The sequence below is a fragment of the Trichoplusia ni genome, chromosome 12 (assembly GCF_003590095.1).
Source record: "Trichoplusia ni isolate ovarian cell line Hi5 chromosome 12, tn1, whole genome shotgun sequence".
In the NCBI taxonomy this organism is placed as follows: Eukaryota; Metazoa; Arthropoda; class Insecta; order Lepidoptera; family Noctuidae; genus Trichoplusia; species Trichoplusia ni.
In genome coordinates, this window is record NC_039489.1 from 6,165,633 (window position 1) to 6,185,364 (window position 19,732).

Below are 19,732 nucleotides of genomic sequence, written 5' to 3' on the forward strand. Positions count from 1 at the left end.
AGGAATATGTAACAGACAGTATAAGGTGTAAAGGCCGCACTTCACTCGTCGGCTTCCGAAACGCGAAAGGATGTCTTCACTTCTTCAGCCCTCTCCGGCCTGTTTGCACACGATGCATTTCCATGCCCTGGCCCTATGCAGAAGACATAGCACGTCAGGTTTAGGCAGTAAGAGTCTGACACTAGCCGTTATCCCCCCCAAGAAGGTGGGTGCCGGTGACGGAACGAACGCGAAACCAAAAAAAAAACTTTCTGGACTGGCACTTCAAAGTCACATTACTTGCCGAAAAGAAACGTTATACCCGTATTTTTAAGTGTTCTATTAGTTGTACACGGTCAAGGTAGTCTATTTACATCTCTGTCTATGTTTAACAGTACTTACATCATCATCAACGTCCTTGAAGAAATAAATTCTACCTAACGTTTTTTTCTGTTCTTAGTTTTTGTGATTACTGTAATGTGTATCCGGGTAAAGTATTTTTAGTCGTCTGAGTAATTCACAATGTTTCATTGTCATTTACTTATGCCTACATATTAGTGCTATAATCAACTTATAGCAGAAACATAGTCAAACATTTAAAGTAACGTTTATTTGCAGGATTATTGGTCTAGAGGTAAGTGGCCCCGACTCCTGTAATGGAGGTCATGGTTTCGATTCCCACACCGGAAAAATATTTGTTATTGTGTATGATTGAAATTATCACTTAATTCAGATGACCATTTACATGCACATGATCTTACTCATTATTTTACAGAATATTTTTTCGTTGTTCTTTCAATGAAATTTCCATTCAAAGGATAAAGAAACGCTTTTAATCTCGATCTCATTCTTTGTTTGATTGGTCCTACCACCCATAAGAACGATATTATACTTTTGTATTCAATTACGGAAGCCTTTAAAAGTATTGATAATAATGGTTTCTTAAGTTTACGCGAATGTTAGACATTGAAATGAAACTACTTTTACGGATTTTATCGCGGTTTGTGATCTTTACTTTTATGGACACGGGCAGTCTGAGATGGTGTTTGTTTTGACAGAAGATGTTGTTCGTTCTACCTTCATATTTTTAATTAATTATTTATGGTCCGACCTACGCAGTATGAGCTCACTGTGTCGGGATGTCTTGCAGCGCTGCTCTTGGGTTTAGCCTTGAGTTTTTGTATTATTGGGTCCCAAGTAGTGTCGAAACGTCGGGAACTAAAATCAAACATTAAACCGCGATAAAATCCATAAAAGTAGTTTCATTTCAAGTATAACCAACTTGCGTTTTCCTGACTTTTATTTTAATTCACAGAATGATCACTATTGGAATTTACCTTATCAACTAACGTTATCACAATTTATAGTAGTATCTTCCTCATAGTATTATCATTGTGATAATTATCCGATACAGTACCATGGCAACGTGATTAATCATGTTCGAAACATGTACAGACAAGTCAACTATTATAAAGAAGTATCACAAGACGAGGCAAAGACGAAATGATGACGTCACAAGTACCGATGGATGGATACACAAAAAGGATTTTTTAGTATATTATTTTTGGACTATTATAACTTGTATTATTCTTGTATCTTGTATTATTCTGTAAAAAACCCTTAAATTCAGAACTAGTTGGTTGAACCAGTCATAAAAGATCAACTATTTATACTTGTGTGCTTGTATGAAGTCTTATCGATAATGTATTAATTTGTCATGAAATCACTGTTTAATTAAAAAGTACCCATATCTCAAAAGCCTTTTACTTAGCGTATATCACGACCACAATTTAAAAGTCTTACATGAACTCTTATATAGCATAGTAGTTATACAGTTATAGAATGTGGGTTGATTCCGGTGTTTTTCATGGCCTATGCAATACAAAATATTTAGAAGCTACAAATTGCAACAGACGCATTAAAAGCAGGTATTGATAAGATCATTGTGAAGACATCAGGCTCTGATTCCCACCAGTAAAGTGGGAATCAGATGATTATATATCTCGAGTGTTTTGACTTGTAACTCTTCGACTCCAACAAAATCTAGTTGAAAATAGTTTTATGGTAAAAATCAGAGTAAAATGTATCAGAATATTTTTTTATGCGTTTGGCCTTGAGTAGTTATATTTAACTCATCAAGCAGGTTTCAAGATTCAAGGTTCAAGGTTCAAGTTTTCAAGATTCTAGTTTTAAAAATATACTTACTAATTACACAGAAATAATTATAATTGCGTCAGCAAAAATCGATTAAAAGTATAATCTAAATATCGATTTTAAACGTGACTTGGCAAACAATAAATTACCTTTTTAAGAGTTAGAAAACTATTCTTTTAAAAAAATCGATGCAGTTTCCATCTCTCCACGATTTCATTACAATGACATGTTGAAAAATACCAACCTTTTTAACGTATAAACCAAACAAGGTTGAACGATCGTATCGCTAATCTGAAGCGGTATATATAGTTAACGAACGACATTGTGGATAAGTGTAAACATATCAGTGTGACGGTAAACATGGTGGCGTATCTGTATTTATTAACGTGTTATCTTTTATTCGTAAATTCAAATGAGGCGGCGAGGATATTGGCGATGTTCCCGACCCCTTCCATCAGCCACCAAGTAGTGTTTCGACCAGTGACTCAAGAGCTAGCTAAGAGAGGACACGATGTCACCGTCATCACAACAGATCCCGCCTTCCCGAAAGGAAAAGCACCTGCTAACTTGACAGAAATTGACATCCATGATTTATCATACGACATATGGATGAAAAGCTTTATGTCAAGTCCTCGTACGGATGATCTATTAACCCAATCAGAAATACTTTTGAACTTGATAAGAATACTATTTGATACCCAGTTGAAAGATGAACGAGTGGCAAGTTTGGTCTTAGGGAAAGAGCAAAAATTTGATTTGTTGATTCTAGAAGACTGTGTTCGGCCTGCGCTTTCATTAACACATTTTCATAAGGTTCCAGTTATTCTGTTCAGTTCTTTGGGATTTGTGCTTGATAATTTTCAAACGCTTGGCGTTCCTTATCATCCGTTGTTGTACCCTGGAGTTCCACGACAACGCTTGAATAATCTCACATTATGGGACAAAATAAGTGAAACCTATATATTCATGAGGTACCAATATTTAATTGGAGAATCTATAGCTTTGGACGATAAGATGCTGAAAAGACATTTTGGACCTGAATTTCCAACAGGGACTGAACTTAGCAATAACGTGGATATGGTATTTTTAAATGTGAACCCAATTTTTGAAGGTATAAGACCAGTACCTCCGAATGTTGTGTTTGTTGGAGGCTTACATACAACTCCAAGAAAAGATTTACCTGCTGTAAGTATTTTACGTTTTAACTTACAATGTACTGTTCCCTTTTATTTTTATACTGCTTGTATCATGTCCCACAATTACGAAAATTCTTTACCATCATTTAAACTTCTTTATCTATGTACCGTGTTTCCTTTAAAAGGTTGAGAGAATATTAATTTTACGTAAATATATTTTCAGGATCTCAAATCATATTTGGACTCTTCCAAAAATGGCGTGATTTACATCAGTTTTGGTACTAACGTCGATCCTACTCTACTACCAGCCGAAAAAATCCAAGTTCTAGTGAAAGCATTCTCTCAGTTGCCTTACGATGTGTTATGGAAGTGGAACGGAGACGAGCTGCCTGGACGTACTGAGAACATCAGAATCTCAAAGTGGTTACCACAGTCCGACCTACTGAGTAAGTTTTTAATACATTATATTATAATACATTACATTATATTTATCCATAGGAATTATATTTTGAAACCGTGCGCCTAGTGTCATTAATGAAACATTTAAAAGTGCCTCGGGAAGCGCCTACTTGAAATAAAAACTTTAGATTTAGATTTGACTTAATTGCACTGGTTTTATAACTGCCGTTTGTTTCTTTTTCAGAACATCCTAATGTCAAGTTATTCATAACTCAGGGAGGTCTTCAATCAACTGATGAAGCCATAGTCTCCGGTGTACCTTTGCTTGGTATGCCCTTGATGGTAGATCAATGGTTCAACGTTGAGAGATATGTATCTCTTAAAATCGGACTGCGAGTTGATTTAGAAGATGTAACAGAGGAAAAATTTAAGAACGCCATCATTGAAGTGATTACAAATGACAGGTAAGATTCAGTTGACTTAATTCTACTGTTTAAAATTTTAGTAAACAAGAATAGAGAGTCATGTTTTGAAAGGTATAGCGTACAACATTTTAATAAATGTGTTATCTTTCAGTTATCGACGCAATATAGAAAAGTTGAGAAGTATAATGCATGATGCACCACAAACTCCACTGGAGCGCGCCGTGTGGTGGACGGAGTACGTGCTGCGGCACGGCGGCGCGAAGCACCTGCGCTCGCCCGCCGCCAACATCTCGTGGGTGGAGTATCTAGAACTGGAACTGGTGCTCACATTACTGACAGGACTATCCGTAATTTTAAGTGTTGTGTTCATCGTCGTCCGAAAACTGTACAAGCTAATATTTAAAAGTTCGAGGTCTTCCGTAAAATCCAAACGTAGTTAGTATATTAAATTTAATAATCTTAATAAGCTGTCAGCTGAATGAGATCCATTCTGAACGACGATTTACAAAGACTGCTAGTAGCTTCCAATATTTTCTTAAGTGATATATGGATAGTACATAAAAATAATAAAATATTCTAAAAATAATATCGTGTTTGTTCTGATAGGAGGAGTCCTTATCTCAAGTGTTTGTTGGGTACCAAGGTTATTGTAATTAGATAAATTATCCCCCCTGCGTACTTTCATATAAAGCTGAATCACTGTTTTACATATCAATGCTAATAAAAGATTCCGCAGACAGATAAATAGATATCACTATCTATTGATCAGACTTGTTGAGATAAAAAAGTGACCACATGTCCAAGAGCATATGCACTTATAACGTAACATGCAACAGCAACAACGCAATTGTTTTAATGTTTATTGATCAAAAAACTCGTTGTACTGCCTGACGTAATATATTGATAAGATATTTTATCAGTTGGTCAAGCAAGGTCTTCAAATTGACCTTGATGTTATACTTTGAGGCTTGCGTCGGTCTGCCGGTCAAGTGAGGTATATTAGTACTGATATAATAAAAAGCAACGTAGTACACGTTGCTTTTTATAGCACAGAATCTACGTTTTTTTATCTCGGATTAAAACGAGTTTTGTACGAAAACATTAGCACAACAAATTAACCTGTTGATTGATCTGAATAAAGATAAATACATTCACAATCACCTTAGGAATACTAATGATTCGTAACAATTGTCATTCTGTGCTTATAATTAGAGTCTTGATGAATATACTTGATGAACCTTTAAATAAAGCCGTATACAAAAAATGTCTCGTTGTGTCTTATGTCTGTAAGTACAGCTCGCAGACCGTTTATGGTTCATTTTATCTCGCGGGCACGAGCAGCGAGAAGAGCAGGTCGTCGAATCATGTGCACATTGGTTAAACTCTGTCCGTTCCAGGATGAACCTTTCCACAGGTTATGATATTGGTCAATAATATGCATAGCCGCGCGCGGTTTTGTAAATTCAGCAAAAAATTTCGAGCACTTAAATAACCAGACAATATCAATGTCTTCGCAGCATGTATGTGCCATGTGACTTGTTCACATTTTTTTCTAAGAGATATTTTTAAAAAGCTCGGTTTTGTCCAATTATTAAAGAACAAATACCCTATTACATCACCCTTACAAAAAGATTCAAATTAAAAGATTCGACCGCCTATAACTTTTGTCAGACAGCAAAAGAATTGCGTTGCGGAAACTGACCACAGTAATGTGTACGCGTCGCCGGCGCCCTTTGTATGGGAGAACATACCACAAATAATGGGCCAGCCCTGGAATGGCAAAACTTTTTTACAGCACTGTGGGTGCTGATTTATTAAAAATTGTTATAGAAGCAAAAATGTGTATTACAGAAGTTGATACACACGAATGCGTATTCTAGTAGAATAAGAAATCTGATGGCTGCATAAACTTAAACGAATTTGTTGGTCTGTGATGCGTCGCAGATATTGATGTCGTAGCAAACGTAAACGTGTTAAGTGAGCCCTTTTTAAGTCATCATGATACATTTATCTGGTATAGTGTCTTCTCTTCACAGTTTCGCTACCTGATCGCCTACTGACACCTCTTAAACTGATATTCTTGCCGTTATGTAAGAAGGCTCCCAGCCATCATAGGCTTCTGATTGAGAAGCACCTTCTCAAAAGCTACTATCCAGACAAACGTCCTTATTTACAAGCCACGTAACTTGAACTTAAATTACAAAACATCACTTCCATAACATATCTATAATTAGTTTAAGTTTTAACGTAAAATTTTAAAGACAAAAGAACCCAATTTGTTTCGTAAGAAAGTTTCGGGATATTACCTCGAGAACTTAGTTCTGAACTTTGAATAATTGGACAATAAAAAATTGTATGACTTCTTTTAACGAGACTGAATTGTGTTTTTTTTTGGAATAGGTAGGCAGGACCTTTTTTATAGAGTTCTAAAATTTTCCAAGAAAAGTTGAAGAAAATGGTGTTTTTATGGGTACTCCGTATTATTACAGGTTACATTGATTCTTGTTTTAAACTAGTTGAATGTGAAGAATTCTGAATTTTTTGACTTTCAGTGAGATTTAATTTATTAATAGCAGCACCAATATTTGAATATCAATTTCAATGTTATACGGAAATCGCAAAAAGAAAGAAAATATTTTTATATATTTCCAGACATTTTTATTTTTTAATTTTAAAAAGGTTTAAGTTGTAAGTGCAAATATTTTTATAGGCTAATAAAAAATAACTGACTATATGCATGCATAAGGGCCTAAAGCCAAGGTTTATTTTGCTATTCATAAAACAAACTAATCGCCCAGACTGCGTTCAAATGTACAGCTATAAATTTTAATGAGTAAAGTTAAGATCGAAATATTTAACACCAACATTCAACTCTACATTATTTCTATAAACGCCTGCCAAAAATATTCGAGCAACTCAACATCTTGCAAATATTTGCGGACAAAAATTAATATTGAATTAATTTTCAAAACAACATTATTAGATAAGAGAACACAGCGAAGTTCTCGAAACAAAACCAATAATAATTAATAGGAGCCATGTTTTTAGCATCGCACTTAATGTAAAAGACGCTTTTGTGGGGAATGTGGCCTTAGTACAAGCGAGTGTTGAGAAACCACTTAAAATTTTGAATGCGGACTTTTTGGACGATAACTTAACCTTTTCCTTTTAGAAATGTTTCTACAGTTTTTCTTTTAAAAGCCTACCAACATCTTTCAAAGCCTATTATTGCAGGTGTTGGAGAGAGAAGTCGTTCTGTGCTATATAAAACAATCAGGTTTTTTAGAAGACTGGTAATAGGCCAAAAGAATTTTGACAGATTTGTTTATAAGTTTAATAATATGGTTTTATAACAAACGCCTAAAACTAACACCAAACAAAAAACAATTAAGCTAAACTTGATAACGTTTAAATGTGACTTACAAAATGATAGTTATTTCACGTAAAATGAAAAATAATCAAGACAAACGTTTAATCCAGTTTAAAAGACGAACAAAAGACAGACGAATCCTCCTCTTTTTTTAAGTCGGATCAAAAGAATAAATTCTTAGAATATTCTTTTACGATGCAAAAGATTTTCTTAACATTATTCGTTCTGAGCAAATACATTAATATAATTTAACAATAAATTAATTTTAAACAAACACTATGTTCTCACACATATTTTTTTTTATCATTTTAGTTTGACATTGTCTGACCCAACAATGCTTGAAAAGTATTACATTAAAATTGAATACAAAACAGAATTTACTCAGAATCTTATGTATTCAGTGCATGAACACAATAAAATGTGTTGTTTTTATCATCACAAAAGATGACTTTATTATTTTTTAAATCAACAATTACAATTAACTATGAATCAAATAATTTGTCACGATAAATATAAAGAATAACCGAAGTGTGAACGAGACAAAAAAAAACATTTTCGGACGCCGTTGGGTAAAAAAATACAAATATGAAAAACATGAAACAACGAATTTTACTCTCTATTTATACCTTTACTATATATGTATATTATACCTTTTTCCCGAGGCTTCGCCTGGTTGAATGTCGCTATAGCTGCAAGTCATTATGATTCTATGCTTGGGCAGTCGAATAAACGGAGCCTATGTCTTAATTCAGAGTGTCACTTGTCTTCTGTAAAATAGATCAGATTTGATGCCTGCCGGAATAGCAGGTGAGCGAGATTATACAAAAGGGTTACTACGACCCCGGTACACAAATGGGGAATTAAGGTGGGTTTCATTCTGTAAAAGTCGAAACCGAAACAGAAGTATTCATTTGGTGATTTCCCATCCTGAGAAAAATCGTTGCGGAAGAGAGACGCCATTATTTCCAAAAAAAAATACAAAACCCACACACCTACCTCTATAATAAATTTTATCAAAAATGGCGATATTTAAGCTTCAGGATACAAACATACGCTCAAGAATTTGGATTCTTAATATCAATGTCATTACTCTCGTTTGTGATTAACAATAATTACTATATCCAAATTAAGCCCGAACAACAGACAAATTCAATGTAACATTCATAATGACGTCATCAACAAAAAACCTCATTAACATATATATAAAAATTATCATAATCGCAATCATTCTCACTCCGCTTACATTAGCGCCACCCGGTTTCCGCTCATGAGCAAAGTTCCTTTTGCCATTACATAGATAAGCGAATGAAATTGAACGCGTTTCGTTGATATCCCTGAATTAAAACGAATGCTTCTGTACTTGCTGCTATGCTACTACTGTGAATACTCTAGATCAAGAGGATTTTGTTCCATGTATAGGTTAGGTATGTAGGCCTTCTTAGACTTTTAAGGTTGCAATAGAAAATAAATAATGATAAAAACTATACAAAAGTCAATCAAAACAAATTTTATTTCACACAATAAAATTTTCAGTTTACATCTTTAAGAATCCTTTATTTTAGAACTATTGTTCACCCAGTAGATGCACAGTTTGTACATTGTTATAGGAATTACAATGAAAATGAATAATAGTTCCAGCAGTAAAGTCAGAACAGAAAGTTCCAGTTCTTGGTACTCCCACCACGAGATGTTGGCGGCGGGCGAGCGCAGGTGCTTCGCGCCGCCGTGCCGCAGCACGTACTCCGTCCACCAAATAGCACGCTCTAAGGGAGGCTGTGGGTTCTCCTGCATTATTGTTCGAAGTCTTTGTATATTGCGGCGAAAACTGTAAAATTAAATACAATAGTTTCTAGCTTTACTTGAACTTTTATATTTCTACTGATAGAATTGTTTGGGTGCCCGAACTTGGGTGCTGAACGTGGATCGCGATCCAGCTTGGGAGACCACGGTACGCCAAATCGACTAAATTGTAACTATAGCAATAACCGAATTTCATGTCATGATCGTTGGATTCCTCAACCAACCAACTTATATAGTTACAAATTATAAAAATTAACTTTTTAAAATTAACCGAGCCTTAGATCTATTAATTGGATTCACTTTGCACGAAACAGAACTATGTGCTGTTATTATGAAAAAGGGAGCACAAGAAACTATTCCGAATTAAATAAAAATAATCGAAATAAACTTACCTTTCATCTTCAATTACAGTTTTAATGGCATTTTCCAATATCTGCTCAGTGACTGTTTCGATATCTAATCCAATCCCAATGTTGTGGTATTTGTATTTTTCAACATTAAACCATTGATCACCCAGCATGGGAAAACCAATCATTGGCACGCCAGCAACAACAGCTTCATCAGTTGATTGTAAACCTCCTTGCGTTATGAATGCTTTGACTTTTGGATGTCCTACAATGTAATTATAATGCTTAGTATCATTGACTGTAAGAGCAAGAATTCAAAAAACACTACCCAATAAATCCAGAAAATCCAATAAAACTAAGTCTTACTCAAAAGATCGGACTGCGGCAACCATTTTGCTATTCTAATGTTATCACTCCGTCCTGGCAGGTCATCGTTATCCCACTTCCAAAGCACGTCATAAGGAAGTTGAGAAAACACTTTTGTGAATATCGCAATTTTCTCTTTTGGTAAATCTGACGGCACAACGTTTGTCCCAAAGCTTAAGTATATCACTCCATTTTTAGACGAGTCTAAATATGACTTGAGGTCCTAAAAACACAGAACGATGATTTTCATTTCGAAATTTTGCTGTATCGTTTATTAAGGTAAGAAAACTATCTAGGCATATAACTTTGTACTTACAGTAGGTAGTTCCTTCTGTGGTTTTAGGTGGAGTCCTTCTATATAAACTACTGACGGTGGAACCGGACGGATACCTTCAAATATTGGATGTATGTTCAGGAACAACATGTCAACGTTGCTACTCAACTCCGTTACTGATGGTAAGTCATCACCAAACTGTTTTTGAAGCATAGTATCTTCAAATTCCGCCATATTTTCATGAAGTTTCTTAAATTGGTAGTGAGTGTACAGCGCACGAAGCTTTTCCCAGGAAGTCAGATTGTAAATACTCTGGTGGAAATGGTCAGGGTATAACAGAGGGTGGACTTCTGCACCTATTACTTTATAATTTATATTTGTACCACCCATGGAACTAATAAGAATAACTGGAACATTTTTGTAGATGTGAGAAAATATTAAAGCTGGTCGAACACAGGCTTCAAGTAATAACAGATCAAATGATTTTCCTTTGTCACTTATTAACGCTTGGACCTCTTTAGTTTGCAATTGCGCTTCTAGAATTTGAGTCAATCCTTTAAAAACAATTTCCATCTGTGATACTATATCATTCTTTTTTCCTTTAGAAGCTTTTGTAATGAATGTATCGTGCCATATTTTATACGAGACGTCATGGACGTCGATTTCTGTTAGGTTAGGAGGTGCTCCAATATTTTTGAACTCAGGATCTGTTGTGATGACTGTGACCTCGTGACCTCTCTTTACCAGTTCTTGAGTTAAAGTACGGAAAACAGCTTGATGACTGATGGATGGTGTCGGTACCACTGCCAGGATTCTGGATGCTTCATTAGTAGTCACAAATATAAAATAAAGGAGAATATACAGTATAGTAGACATTGTAGACGCACTTACACTCACGTTCAAAAAATTACACTAAACACGTTGTCGAGAGTATTTTTATATCGGACTCGATCGCTGTTTTATTTATTTGATGAGTCGTGAGAAAATTCATTATTTGCATGAATTTAAATACGCCTGAATAATGATTCAAACACTCCAAGCGGTCCTAACAATTTCGCTCTTTTCTCTAATGTAGTTAAATTGTTGGGCTAGGAGAACACTTTTTTTTCTAAAGGTTTATCGAATAGGTATTAAGATTGATATGTTTTATTATATCAATAAAACTCTTTAATTAATGTGTCTCATCTTTATGAGCTCTTTAATTGTGACTAATAAACAGACTATAAAAATAACATATTTTTATTTTTTTAATTTGTTTCACACTAACGGTATTTACTAAAAGTAATTCCTTAAAAAACTTTAACTTTAGATTTACTTTTAAGAAATGTGGAAATGTGGAAATACAGTTTATAAATAGTAAAAATAGTTATGGTGAAAATGGTAAACAGTCCTGCCAGTAATGTGAGCACCAGTTCCAGTTCTAGGTACTCCGCCCACGAGATGTTGGCGGCGGGCGAGCGCAGGTGCTTCGCGCCGCCGTGCCGCAGAACATGTTCCACCCACCAAATGGCACGCTCTAAGGGAGGTTGCAGATTATCCTGCATTAAGTTTCGAACTCTTCGTATATTGCGGCGAAAACTGAAAATAAAATACTTTGGTATATTCGTTTATTGTGATAGAATTGTTCGCAGATCGCGATGCTGCTTGGGTTAACATGGGACGCCAAAACAGTTACTATGAATAATAGTTATCGCTTTAATACGTAGGATATGGCAACATCCTAATTTGTAAATTGATGTTATGTTATAATCATCGGATTTTTTTAAGGTTACCAAATACTTTATAAATCAACTCATCAAAATGTCAGAATTACCATCTTGGAAAAATCGCACAAAATTGACTCAATTTGCACAAAATTTAACTCTGTGTTGTAATAAACTTACCTTTCATCTTCAATTACAGTTTTGATAGCATTCTCTAATGTCTGCTCAGTGACTGTTTCAATATCTAATCCAATCCCAATTTTGTGGTATTTGTATTTTTCAACATTAAACCATTGATCACCCAACATGGGAAAACCAATCATTGGAACACCAGCAACAATAGCTTCATCAGTTGATTGTAAACCTCCTTGCGTTATGAATGCTTTGACTTTTGGATGTCCTACAATGTAATTATAATGCTTAGTATCATTGACTGTAAGAGCAAGATTTCAAAAAACACTACCCAATAAATCCAGAAAATCCAATAAAACTTAAGTCTTACTCAAAAGATCGGACTGCGGCAACCATTTTGCTATTCTAATGTTATCACTCCGTCCTGGCAGGTCATCCTTATCCCACTTCCACAGCACATCATAAGGAAGTTGAGAAAACACTTTTGTGAATATCGCAATTTTCTCTTTTGGTAAATCTGACGGCACAACGTTTGTCCCAAAGCTTAAGTATATCACTCCATTTTTAGACGAGTCTAAATATGACTTGAGGTCCTTAAAAGAACAGAGAACGATTATTTTGATTTCATTTAAGCAGAAGGTCAGAATACTATGTCTATGCATACGGAAAATTTTATACTTACAGTAGATAGTTCCTTCTGTGGTTTCAGATGGAGTCCTTCTATGTAAACCACTGATGGAGGAACCGGCCGGACTCCTTCAAACATTGGATGTATGTTCAGGAACAACATGTCAACGTTGTTACTCAACTCTGTCACTGATTGTATGTTAGGACCAAACTGTTTTTGAAGCATAGAATCTTCAAGCTCTGCAATACTTTCATGAAGTTTCGTAAGTTGGTAGTGAGTGTACAGCATATGAAGTTTTTCCCAGAAAGTGAGATTGTGAACTTTCTGGTGGAAAAAGTCAGGAAAAAGTATGGGGTGTCCTGCTGCACCTAAAACTTCATAATTAAAATTTGTTCCACCCAACGAACTGACAAGAATGACTGGAATATTTTTGTAGATGTGTGAAAACACTATCGTCGATCGAACGCAAGCTTCGAGCAGTAACAGATCAAACTGTTTGTTCTTGTCATTAATTAATGCTTGTACCTCCTTGCTTTTTAACTGTGCTTCTAGAATTTGATAAAATGCCTCGAAAATTATTGTGATTTGTGGTACTAAATCACTTTTTTCCCCTTTAGAAGATTTCTTCAGGAATGTGTCTTGCCATATTTTATACGAGACGTCATGGACGTCGATTTCTGTTAGATTAGGAGGTGCTCCAGTATTTTTAAACACAGGATCTGGTGTGATGACTGTGACTTCATGACCTCTCTTCACTAGTTCTTGAGTTAGAGGACGAAATACAACTTGGTGACTAATGGATGGTGATGGAAACACTGCTAGGACCCTTGCTGCGTGATTAGATCTTACAAGTACGAGTAAAAGACAAGTTACACTAAAAATTACTTTTGTCATGGTAGACAAACTTACTAGAACATTCAAAGTAACACTGGGTAAATTTTAATTTTTGGATATTTCTTTTATACTGATACGAATTAATTCTTTGTTTATATATGTATCCTCCGTTATTTTTATATGAATTGTGGGAAATTTCATGTTTCCTTTTGTGAGTAAATCAAAATGGTTTGTCATTAAACCTATGTGATTGACGTTAATAAGGATGATGGTTTTTTTTTACATCCGTCTGGAAGCTTAATGGATAATATTGCAGACGAATTTTTTCTTCGGTCTTGTGACTGCTGTAAACGTTGAAGCTGTATGATGTGACTTTTAGATGGCTATATGTTCTTTCTTAAATATTCTAAAACAAAAGATGATGAACAATATCGTTAGTAAGCCTGGATTCCAAATATCGGAATCTGAAATCGCAAACCTGCAGTGAACTAGCGTGGTGATCAATGCTCGAACCTTCTCTATGCAAGGAGGGGCCTTTTCCCAGCAGTAAGACGTAAATTGGCTGGTATCATATTAATACTAGTTGTTGCCGCGTGTCCGCTCGCTACAAACCGAAAATAACCCCAAGGGAACATAAAAAAATTGTAGAATCCTATGGTTAAAACTATTTGTGTCCCAAGTTTCGTCTAAATCCGTTCAGTATATTTTGTGTGAAAGAAGAACAGAAATCTATGTATCCATACATCCTTACATCCATACATACAAACTTTCGTGTCTGTAATACTAGTAGTAAAATAATATCTAAATAATCAATGTTAGTGCAAGTATTTAATTAGTCAAATTATTTCATTTTTTTACCAATGTGCGTCATTATGTAATTAATTTATGACTTTATTGTTTAGATGAATACAATTCTGCAACACAAATTATTGTAAAAACATTTACACTATAATTTATGAAGTTTTTATATCCTAAATAATATTTATTACCCTTTGTGAGTCATATTTTTAGTTTTATAGTAGAAACTAGTATCATAAGTAGTTACTGTAAGATGTCAAAGACTAGTCAATCTTTGATTTAGATTTATTAAAAAACCAACATCTGTTGGTTAATGTCGGAAAAATTTCAGGGCCGCCAGTCATTTGAAACGCATTGCCATACACCGACACAAAAAGGCGGATGACGTAGCACGGCGGTTCAGGTTTCGTCAGTAAGTGTCTGACACTACCCATTTCCTCCTCTGAGAGAGTGGGTAGTGTTCAGGATAATTCACCTACAAAAGTAAAAAAAAAGTTCGCGAGTTAGACTCGCGGCCCTTAGGATTCTCTTCAAATAAGTCAACTTTTTCAGGTTAATCGGATGTATCCTCATGGACAAGGAGGAAGCGAGTAGACTCCTGACTAAACTTGAACCGTAATATTTAGTCGGTGCGTAGCAATCCATAGAAATTCATCACGCACTGACCGCGGGGACGCTTAATTTACGTACCTACACGAAGCATGACATAGCATTATTACAATAAAAATGATTAGGTGGATTCAACATTATTTATTTATTTGTTGTTTGGTTAACTCAAGTTTATTTATCGGGATAGAACGACTAGTTTTCGACCCAACGGGAATCGTCAAATTAGCCCAAATCCGAGGTGGCTGTGATGTGATGTTTATTAGCTGAGCCTCTATTGCTACCATCCAGCTTTGGCATTGCATCAGCTGACAAATGGTGACTATCTTTATTCTACTACCACTACTACGATTATAGTATGTGGTTCCAACTAGCACTGATGTATCCAAGTAATATTAAAGTGTTAACTCGTTTCAGCTGTGCAGTGACATTAGAGACTAGTGGCATCTTCAGTCGTGTCACCTCCTTCGATCTAATATGTTTCTTCTAGAAGTGGCGAAGGATGGGCGAAGAAAAGAGCTGTTTATATGATTATTTGATGTTCAGAAAGTGCTAATTTGAAACCTAACTTGACAAAATTGATTTTGATTTTTCCTATTAATATTCTTTTCGGCAAATGGTCTCTTCGAATATTTTAAACATCATTGTCAGCACAGATCTGCAATGTTTTGTGGAATAAAAAAAATAGGACACCACCATACAAGATTAACGATTGAGGTAAAATCTCTAGAGAAACTAAACGATAAGGCGTATCGAAACGTTTGATAATATTAAACAAACAATGTGTTAAGCGGCGTTTGCACTGCTAAAGCGACTGTAAATAAAATAAACACAACATAAACTCTCGTAGTATAGTTAGAAGCACACATAATATAGAAAAGGCCCAGCCTCTTTTGGCTAGTACCTTTTTGCTAGTACCTAATAACAAAAATTTACTGGTAGCTGATAGCAGGAGTTGGGACGAATAAAAAAAACCTTGCTGCTTCATTTGTTTATACGAACGAAGTATAAAATGTTAATGAATAAGAAAATGTGATACTCATATCTTGAATTGTGGAATCAATTAGTGTGTGCTTCCATAGAAGTATTGACTTGTAATATTTAAGTTGTCTAATTATTTTTAGTTATTATTAAATTAAATAGAACGGCCGAAGCCTATACTATCATCAACTATTTCATCAAATTACAACTTACACAATTGGCAAAATATTATTTTAAAACAGTTTTATTCTTTTCACAAAAATTTAAACATGTCAACAGTTACAACTTGCATACATTCACAAATATATCAAAATCAGGATATGAGTCCAGGAGAGCATTGAGATCCCTTAGCGATCTTAGTAGGGGGGAGTTTGGCTGTGCAATGCAATGGTCCGACGACGGAACTGCCAGAAATCTATGCCGTCTACCACGATTTGTTTGTAAGACCAGTGAATAAAACAAATCAATTTCCGATGCAAAAAAGTATTTAAACTTTATAAGATTGTATCTTTTTTCATTCACGGGTTAACGATCCTTTTAAAGGCGTGTACGGGGATATAGGTCCAACGTGCAGAGGCCTTCTTGAGAACTTTAATCTATAATGTGATGGAGCATCTACTAGGGATCATTCGCCTCCGCTCTATGGGAGAACCAAACTGAAAAAATCCAAAGTAGATGCTAGACTATTGCAAATGTGTGTGTAAAATAATTAGGCTATTGTATACATGTTACATGTTATGTGGACCAGTTCCTTAGATTTTCCGAAAAATTGTGGCACTTACCTTTCTACACATGGTGATGTAAATAAATTTTCATTATTATAAGATTGTTATTATTGTGGCATTTGGGTGTTTCTTTTGTTTTTACTCGACCATATTAATTGGAATTACTACATAGTATGTTATGGCGTATTATGGCCGATAAGACTGAAGAAGACCTTACAGTTTTATTAGAAGGCTAGCAATAGTACTATGTATATAAATGTATGTATATGTTATATTTTATTGACATCTAATCAGTTTTTTATAATTTTTATGACTATGAAAGATTATGTTTATGGCTTTGCCCGAGTACTCGTAAGTTATGCTGCAAAGAGCAGTTTATACATTATTTTCGCCTATTTAACGCCTGTTTTGGGAGATTTTATAAATCGCTAGCTGTAGCCCGCGACTCTGTAGTCGTGGTCTTCAGTTTAAATTGCGTGGTCACTCCTGTTTCAGTTTGCATGTTATGATAAAATTATTCTTAAAACAATACTATAATGAGAGGGTTGAAATTTTAACAAAAAACACGAATGATTACTACAAAACCAAGACTAGAATAAAAAACGAAAAATTTCAATTTCGCTTAATTTTAACAGCAGTTTCCTTACGACTAAAGAAATACTTGTACGATTTTACTACAATTAGAATCACCGCACTTAAAATAGCTAATAAAACACCAAGTAATGTGAGCACCAGTTCCAGTTCCAGGTACTCCCACCACGAGATGTTGGCGGCGGGCGAGCGCAGGTGCTTCGCGCCGCCGTGCCGCAGCACGTACTCTGTCCACCACACGGCGCGCTCCAGCGACGTCTGCACCTCGTCACGCAACAGGCCACGCAGTTTTATGATGTTCTTTTTATAGCTGAAATAAAATAATACGATATTAAGAATTCTTAGTCAACCTGAATTAATTTAAGATACATTTTATACCCACCTATCATCTCCAATAACTTTGTGTACGGTTGCTATAAAATTCTCTTCCGTAATAATATCCAAATCCAATCGAACTCCTATTTTTAAATATTCATATCTTTCAACATTGAACCATTGGTCACCCAGCAATGGGACGCCAATCATCGGAACGCCAGCTGTAATCGCTTCATCTGTTGATTGTAAGCCTCCTTGTGTTATGAATAACTTGATTTTGGGATGTCCTGAAAAATAAAAAAAGTATTAATATCTCAATCCTACAAAGTAATATCTTTAGCAAGAATTTTATTACCAGGCATAATAGTTTTATATTTTTGTTTCAAATATCAGGTCTAAGCATTTTTATGAAAATTATATCTCAAGTTTAAAGCCTTTACTAGACTGTTATGGACGTAAAGCGCCAAAATGTGGTCTTTTGAATGACAAGATTCGTATCAAACCACTTGCAAATATATAAGTTCGGAATGACATACACTACTTAGTAGGTACTGCAGCTGTTGGACATGATGCTTACTCAGTAAATCTGACTGCGGCAACCACTTTGAGATTCTGATGTTCTCAGTACGTCCAGGCAGCTCGTCTCCGTTCCACTTCCATAATACATCGTAAGGTAACTTAGAGGTGGCTTTCACTAGCACTTGGATTCTTTCGGCGGGTAGGAGAGTAGGATCCACGCTCGAACCAAAACTTAAATACACCACACCGTTTTTAGAGGAATCCAGATATGACTTTAGATCCTGAAATTTGATGTGGTATTTTAAGGTTTTGTGATATAGGTTCTGATCTGACAGGTTGACCGACAAATAATGCTTCAGATAGTTTAAGGATTCAGATCAAAGAACTTACCTCAGGTAGTTCCTTTTCTGGATTTTGATGTAACCCACCCACAAACACAACATTTGGCGTCACTGGTCGGATTCCGTAAAATATCGGATTGACATTCAGGAACAGCATGTCCACATTATCACTCAATTCCTTCATCGATGGAGAGTTCTCGCCAAGAACCCTTTTTAGTAACTTTTCTTCTTCGACCATCATGCCTTCCATAAAACTGTTCATAAAATAAATTATGGATAATTCTTTTACTTTTTCCCACATAGTAAGATTGTTTGTTCGCATGCTAGGGACCATGGGATAAAGGAAAGGATGCATAGGAAGTCCAAACTGAATTAAAGAGTCAATAAAGGCTCCAGCAGTACTCATTTGAATCACAGGCACTTTGTATATATGTGCATACACCAGTAAACTCCGAACGTATGCTTCTAAGATCAGTAAATCGAATTTTCGTTCTTTATCACGTAGCAAACTGGCTATGTTTTCATCTTTCAATTGCGCCTCAATTGTTTTCAGGATTAAATCAGGTAGAAGTTTCATTTGTTTAATTAAATCTGTTGATTGTTTTTCTTGAAAGGGTTTTAGCCAGTTTTCGTAGCTTATATCATAGACATCTATTTCTGTGAGGTTAGCAGGGGCTTTTCCTTTCGGGAAGGCGGGATGTGTTGTGATGACGGTGACATCGTGTCCTCTTTTAGCTAGCTCCTGCGTGAGAGGTCGAAACACTGACTGATGGCTGATGGCAGGAGTTGGCACTACTACCAATATCCTTGCCGCTTCATTTGTACTCACAAACAAAACGTATAACGTAACTGAATAGAATAAGATACCCATGTCTAATAATAAGTCTTAACTTAATTCCTTCCTTAAGAGCACTGCTATTGAATGTTCAAGATTACTGTTTTTATATCGAATTGGAGTAATTATAATCGCTTATCGGTTTGAATGGATTATTTACTGACTCATCCTTTGTTGCCGACTTATTAAATACACACACAGACAAAATTAATGGAACACACAAATCTAGGACGAAATTGATAAAGAATAGAAAAAAAGTATTCGAAGAGTTTTGTTATCTTAAGAATTAAGCTAAATACTAAAAAATATGACTTCATGTCGAATATGTGTTTTGCAACCTATATTTGTGTTAAAGTTTACAATCAATTTAGGAGCCATAATATTTACTTATTTAACCTCTTTGACACTTTTATTAGCTGGAGTTCTTTCTTGGAGACTTTCAATGTCCAATGAGTTTATATTTGGTATTGTTCT

General features: G+C 35.3%; 3 protein-coding genes across 3 annotated transcripts; 1 reads left to right on the forward strand and 2 right to left on the reverse strand.

Annotated features, from left to right (window-relative positions):
* The first annotated feature begins 2,453 nt into the window (after positions 1-2,453).
* LOC113499364 (UDP-glucuronosyltransferase 2B17-like) lies at positions 2,454-4,679 on the forward strand. The gene is made up of 4 exons (XM_026879815.1): positions 2,454-3,318; positions 3,493-3,715; positions 3,913-4,132; positions 4,245-4,679. Exons 1-4 carry the CDS (start codon positions 2,494-2,496, stop codon positions 4,531-4,533), a joined length of 1,557 nt encoding a protein of 518 aa, XP_026735616.1. The 5' UTR covers positions 2,454-2,493; the 3' UTR covers positions 4,534-4,679.
* Positions 4,680-8,955: 4,276 nt separating this feature from the next.
* On the reverse strand, positions 8,956-13,796 carry LOC113499578. Its single transcript, XM_026880093.1, has 8 exons — positions 12,768-13,796; positions 12,456-12,678; positions 12,134-12,353; positions 11,543-11,828; positions 10,293-11,162; positions 9,977-10,199; positions 9,656-9,875; positions 8,956-9,288 (listed from the first exon to the last, which is right to left on the reverse strand). The coding sequence occupies exons 1-8, from the start codon at positions 13,605-13,607 to the stop codon at positions 9,006-9,008; spliced, it is 3,165 nt and encodes a 1,054-aa protein (XP_026735894.1). The 5' UTR covers positions 13,608-13,796; the 3' UTR covers positions 8,956-9,005.
* A 2,362-nt stretch (positions 13,797-16,158) lies between these two features.
* Positions 16,159-19,485, reverse strand: LOC113499226 (UDP-glucuronosyltransferase 2B7-like). The gene is made up of 4 exons (XM_026879620.1): positions 18,473-19,485; positions 18,141-18,363; positions 17,631-17,850; positions 16,159-17,558 (listed from the first exon to the last, which is right to left on the reverse strand). Exons 1-4 carry the CDS (start codon positions 19,292-19,294, stop codon positions 17,270-17,272), a joined length of 1,554 nt encoding a protein of 517 aa, XP_026735421.1. The 5' UTR covers positions 19,295-19,485; the 3' UTR covers positions 16,159-17,269.
* Between the last annotated feature and the right edge of the window lie 247 nt (positions 19,486-19,732).

Bases quoted from the DNA above. Each gene is read 5' to 3' on its own strand.
- LOC113499364 (XM_026879815.1), top strand. From the start codon at position 2,494: ATGGTGGCGTATCTGTATTTATTAACGTGTTATCTTTTATTCGTAAAT. The intron at 3,716-3,912 runs GTAAGTTTTTAA...TTTCTTTTTCAG, and splicing joins ACCACAGTCCGACCTACTGA to AACATCCTAATGTCAAGTTA. The intron at 4,133-4,244 runs GTAAGATTCAGT...GTTATCTTTCAG, and splicing joins GAAGTGATTACAAATGACAG to TTATCGACGCAATATAGAAA.
- LOC113499226 (XM_026879620.1), bottom strand. From the start codon at position 19,294: ATGGGTATCTTATTCTATTCAGTTACGTTATACGTTTTGTTTGTGAGT. The intron at 18,364-18,472 runs GTAAGTTCTTTG...ATCAAATTTCAG, and splicing joins CAGAAAAGGAACTACCTGAG to GATCTAAAGTCATATCTGGA. The intron at 17,851-18,140 runs GTAAGCATCATG...TTTATTTTTCAG, and splicing joins GCCGCAGTCAGATTTACTGA to GACATCCCAAAATCAAGTTA.
- LOC113499578 (XM_026880093.1), bottom strand. From the start codon at position 13,607: ATGACAAAAGTAATTTTTAGTGTAACTTGTCTTTTACTCGTACTTGTA. The intron at 9,876-9,976 runs GTAAGACTTAGT...ATTACATTGTAG, and splicing joins GCCGCAGTCCGATCTTTTGA to GACATCCAAAAGTCAAAGCA. The intron at 9,289-9,655 runs GTAAGTTTATTT...TTAATTTTACAG, and splicing joins ACTGTAATTGAAGATGAAAG to TTTTCGCCGCAATATACAAA.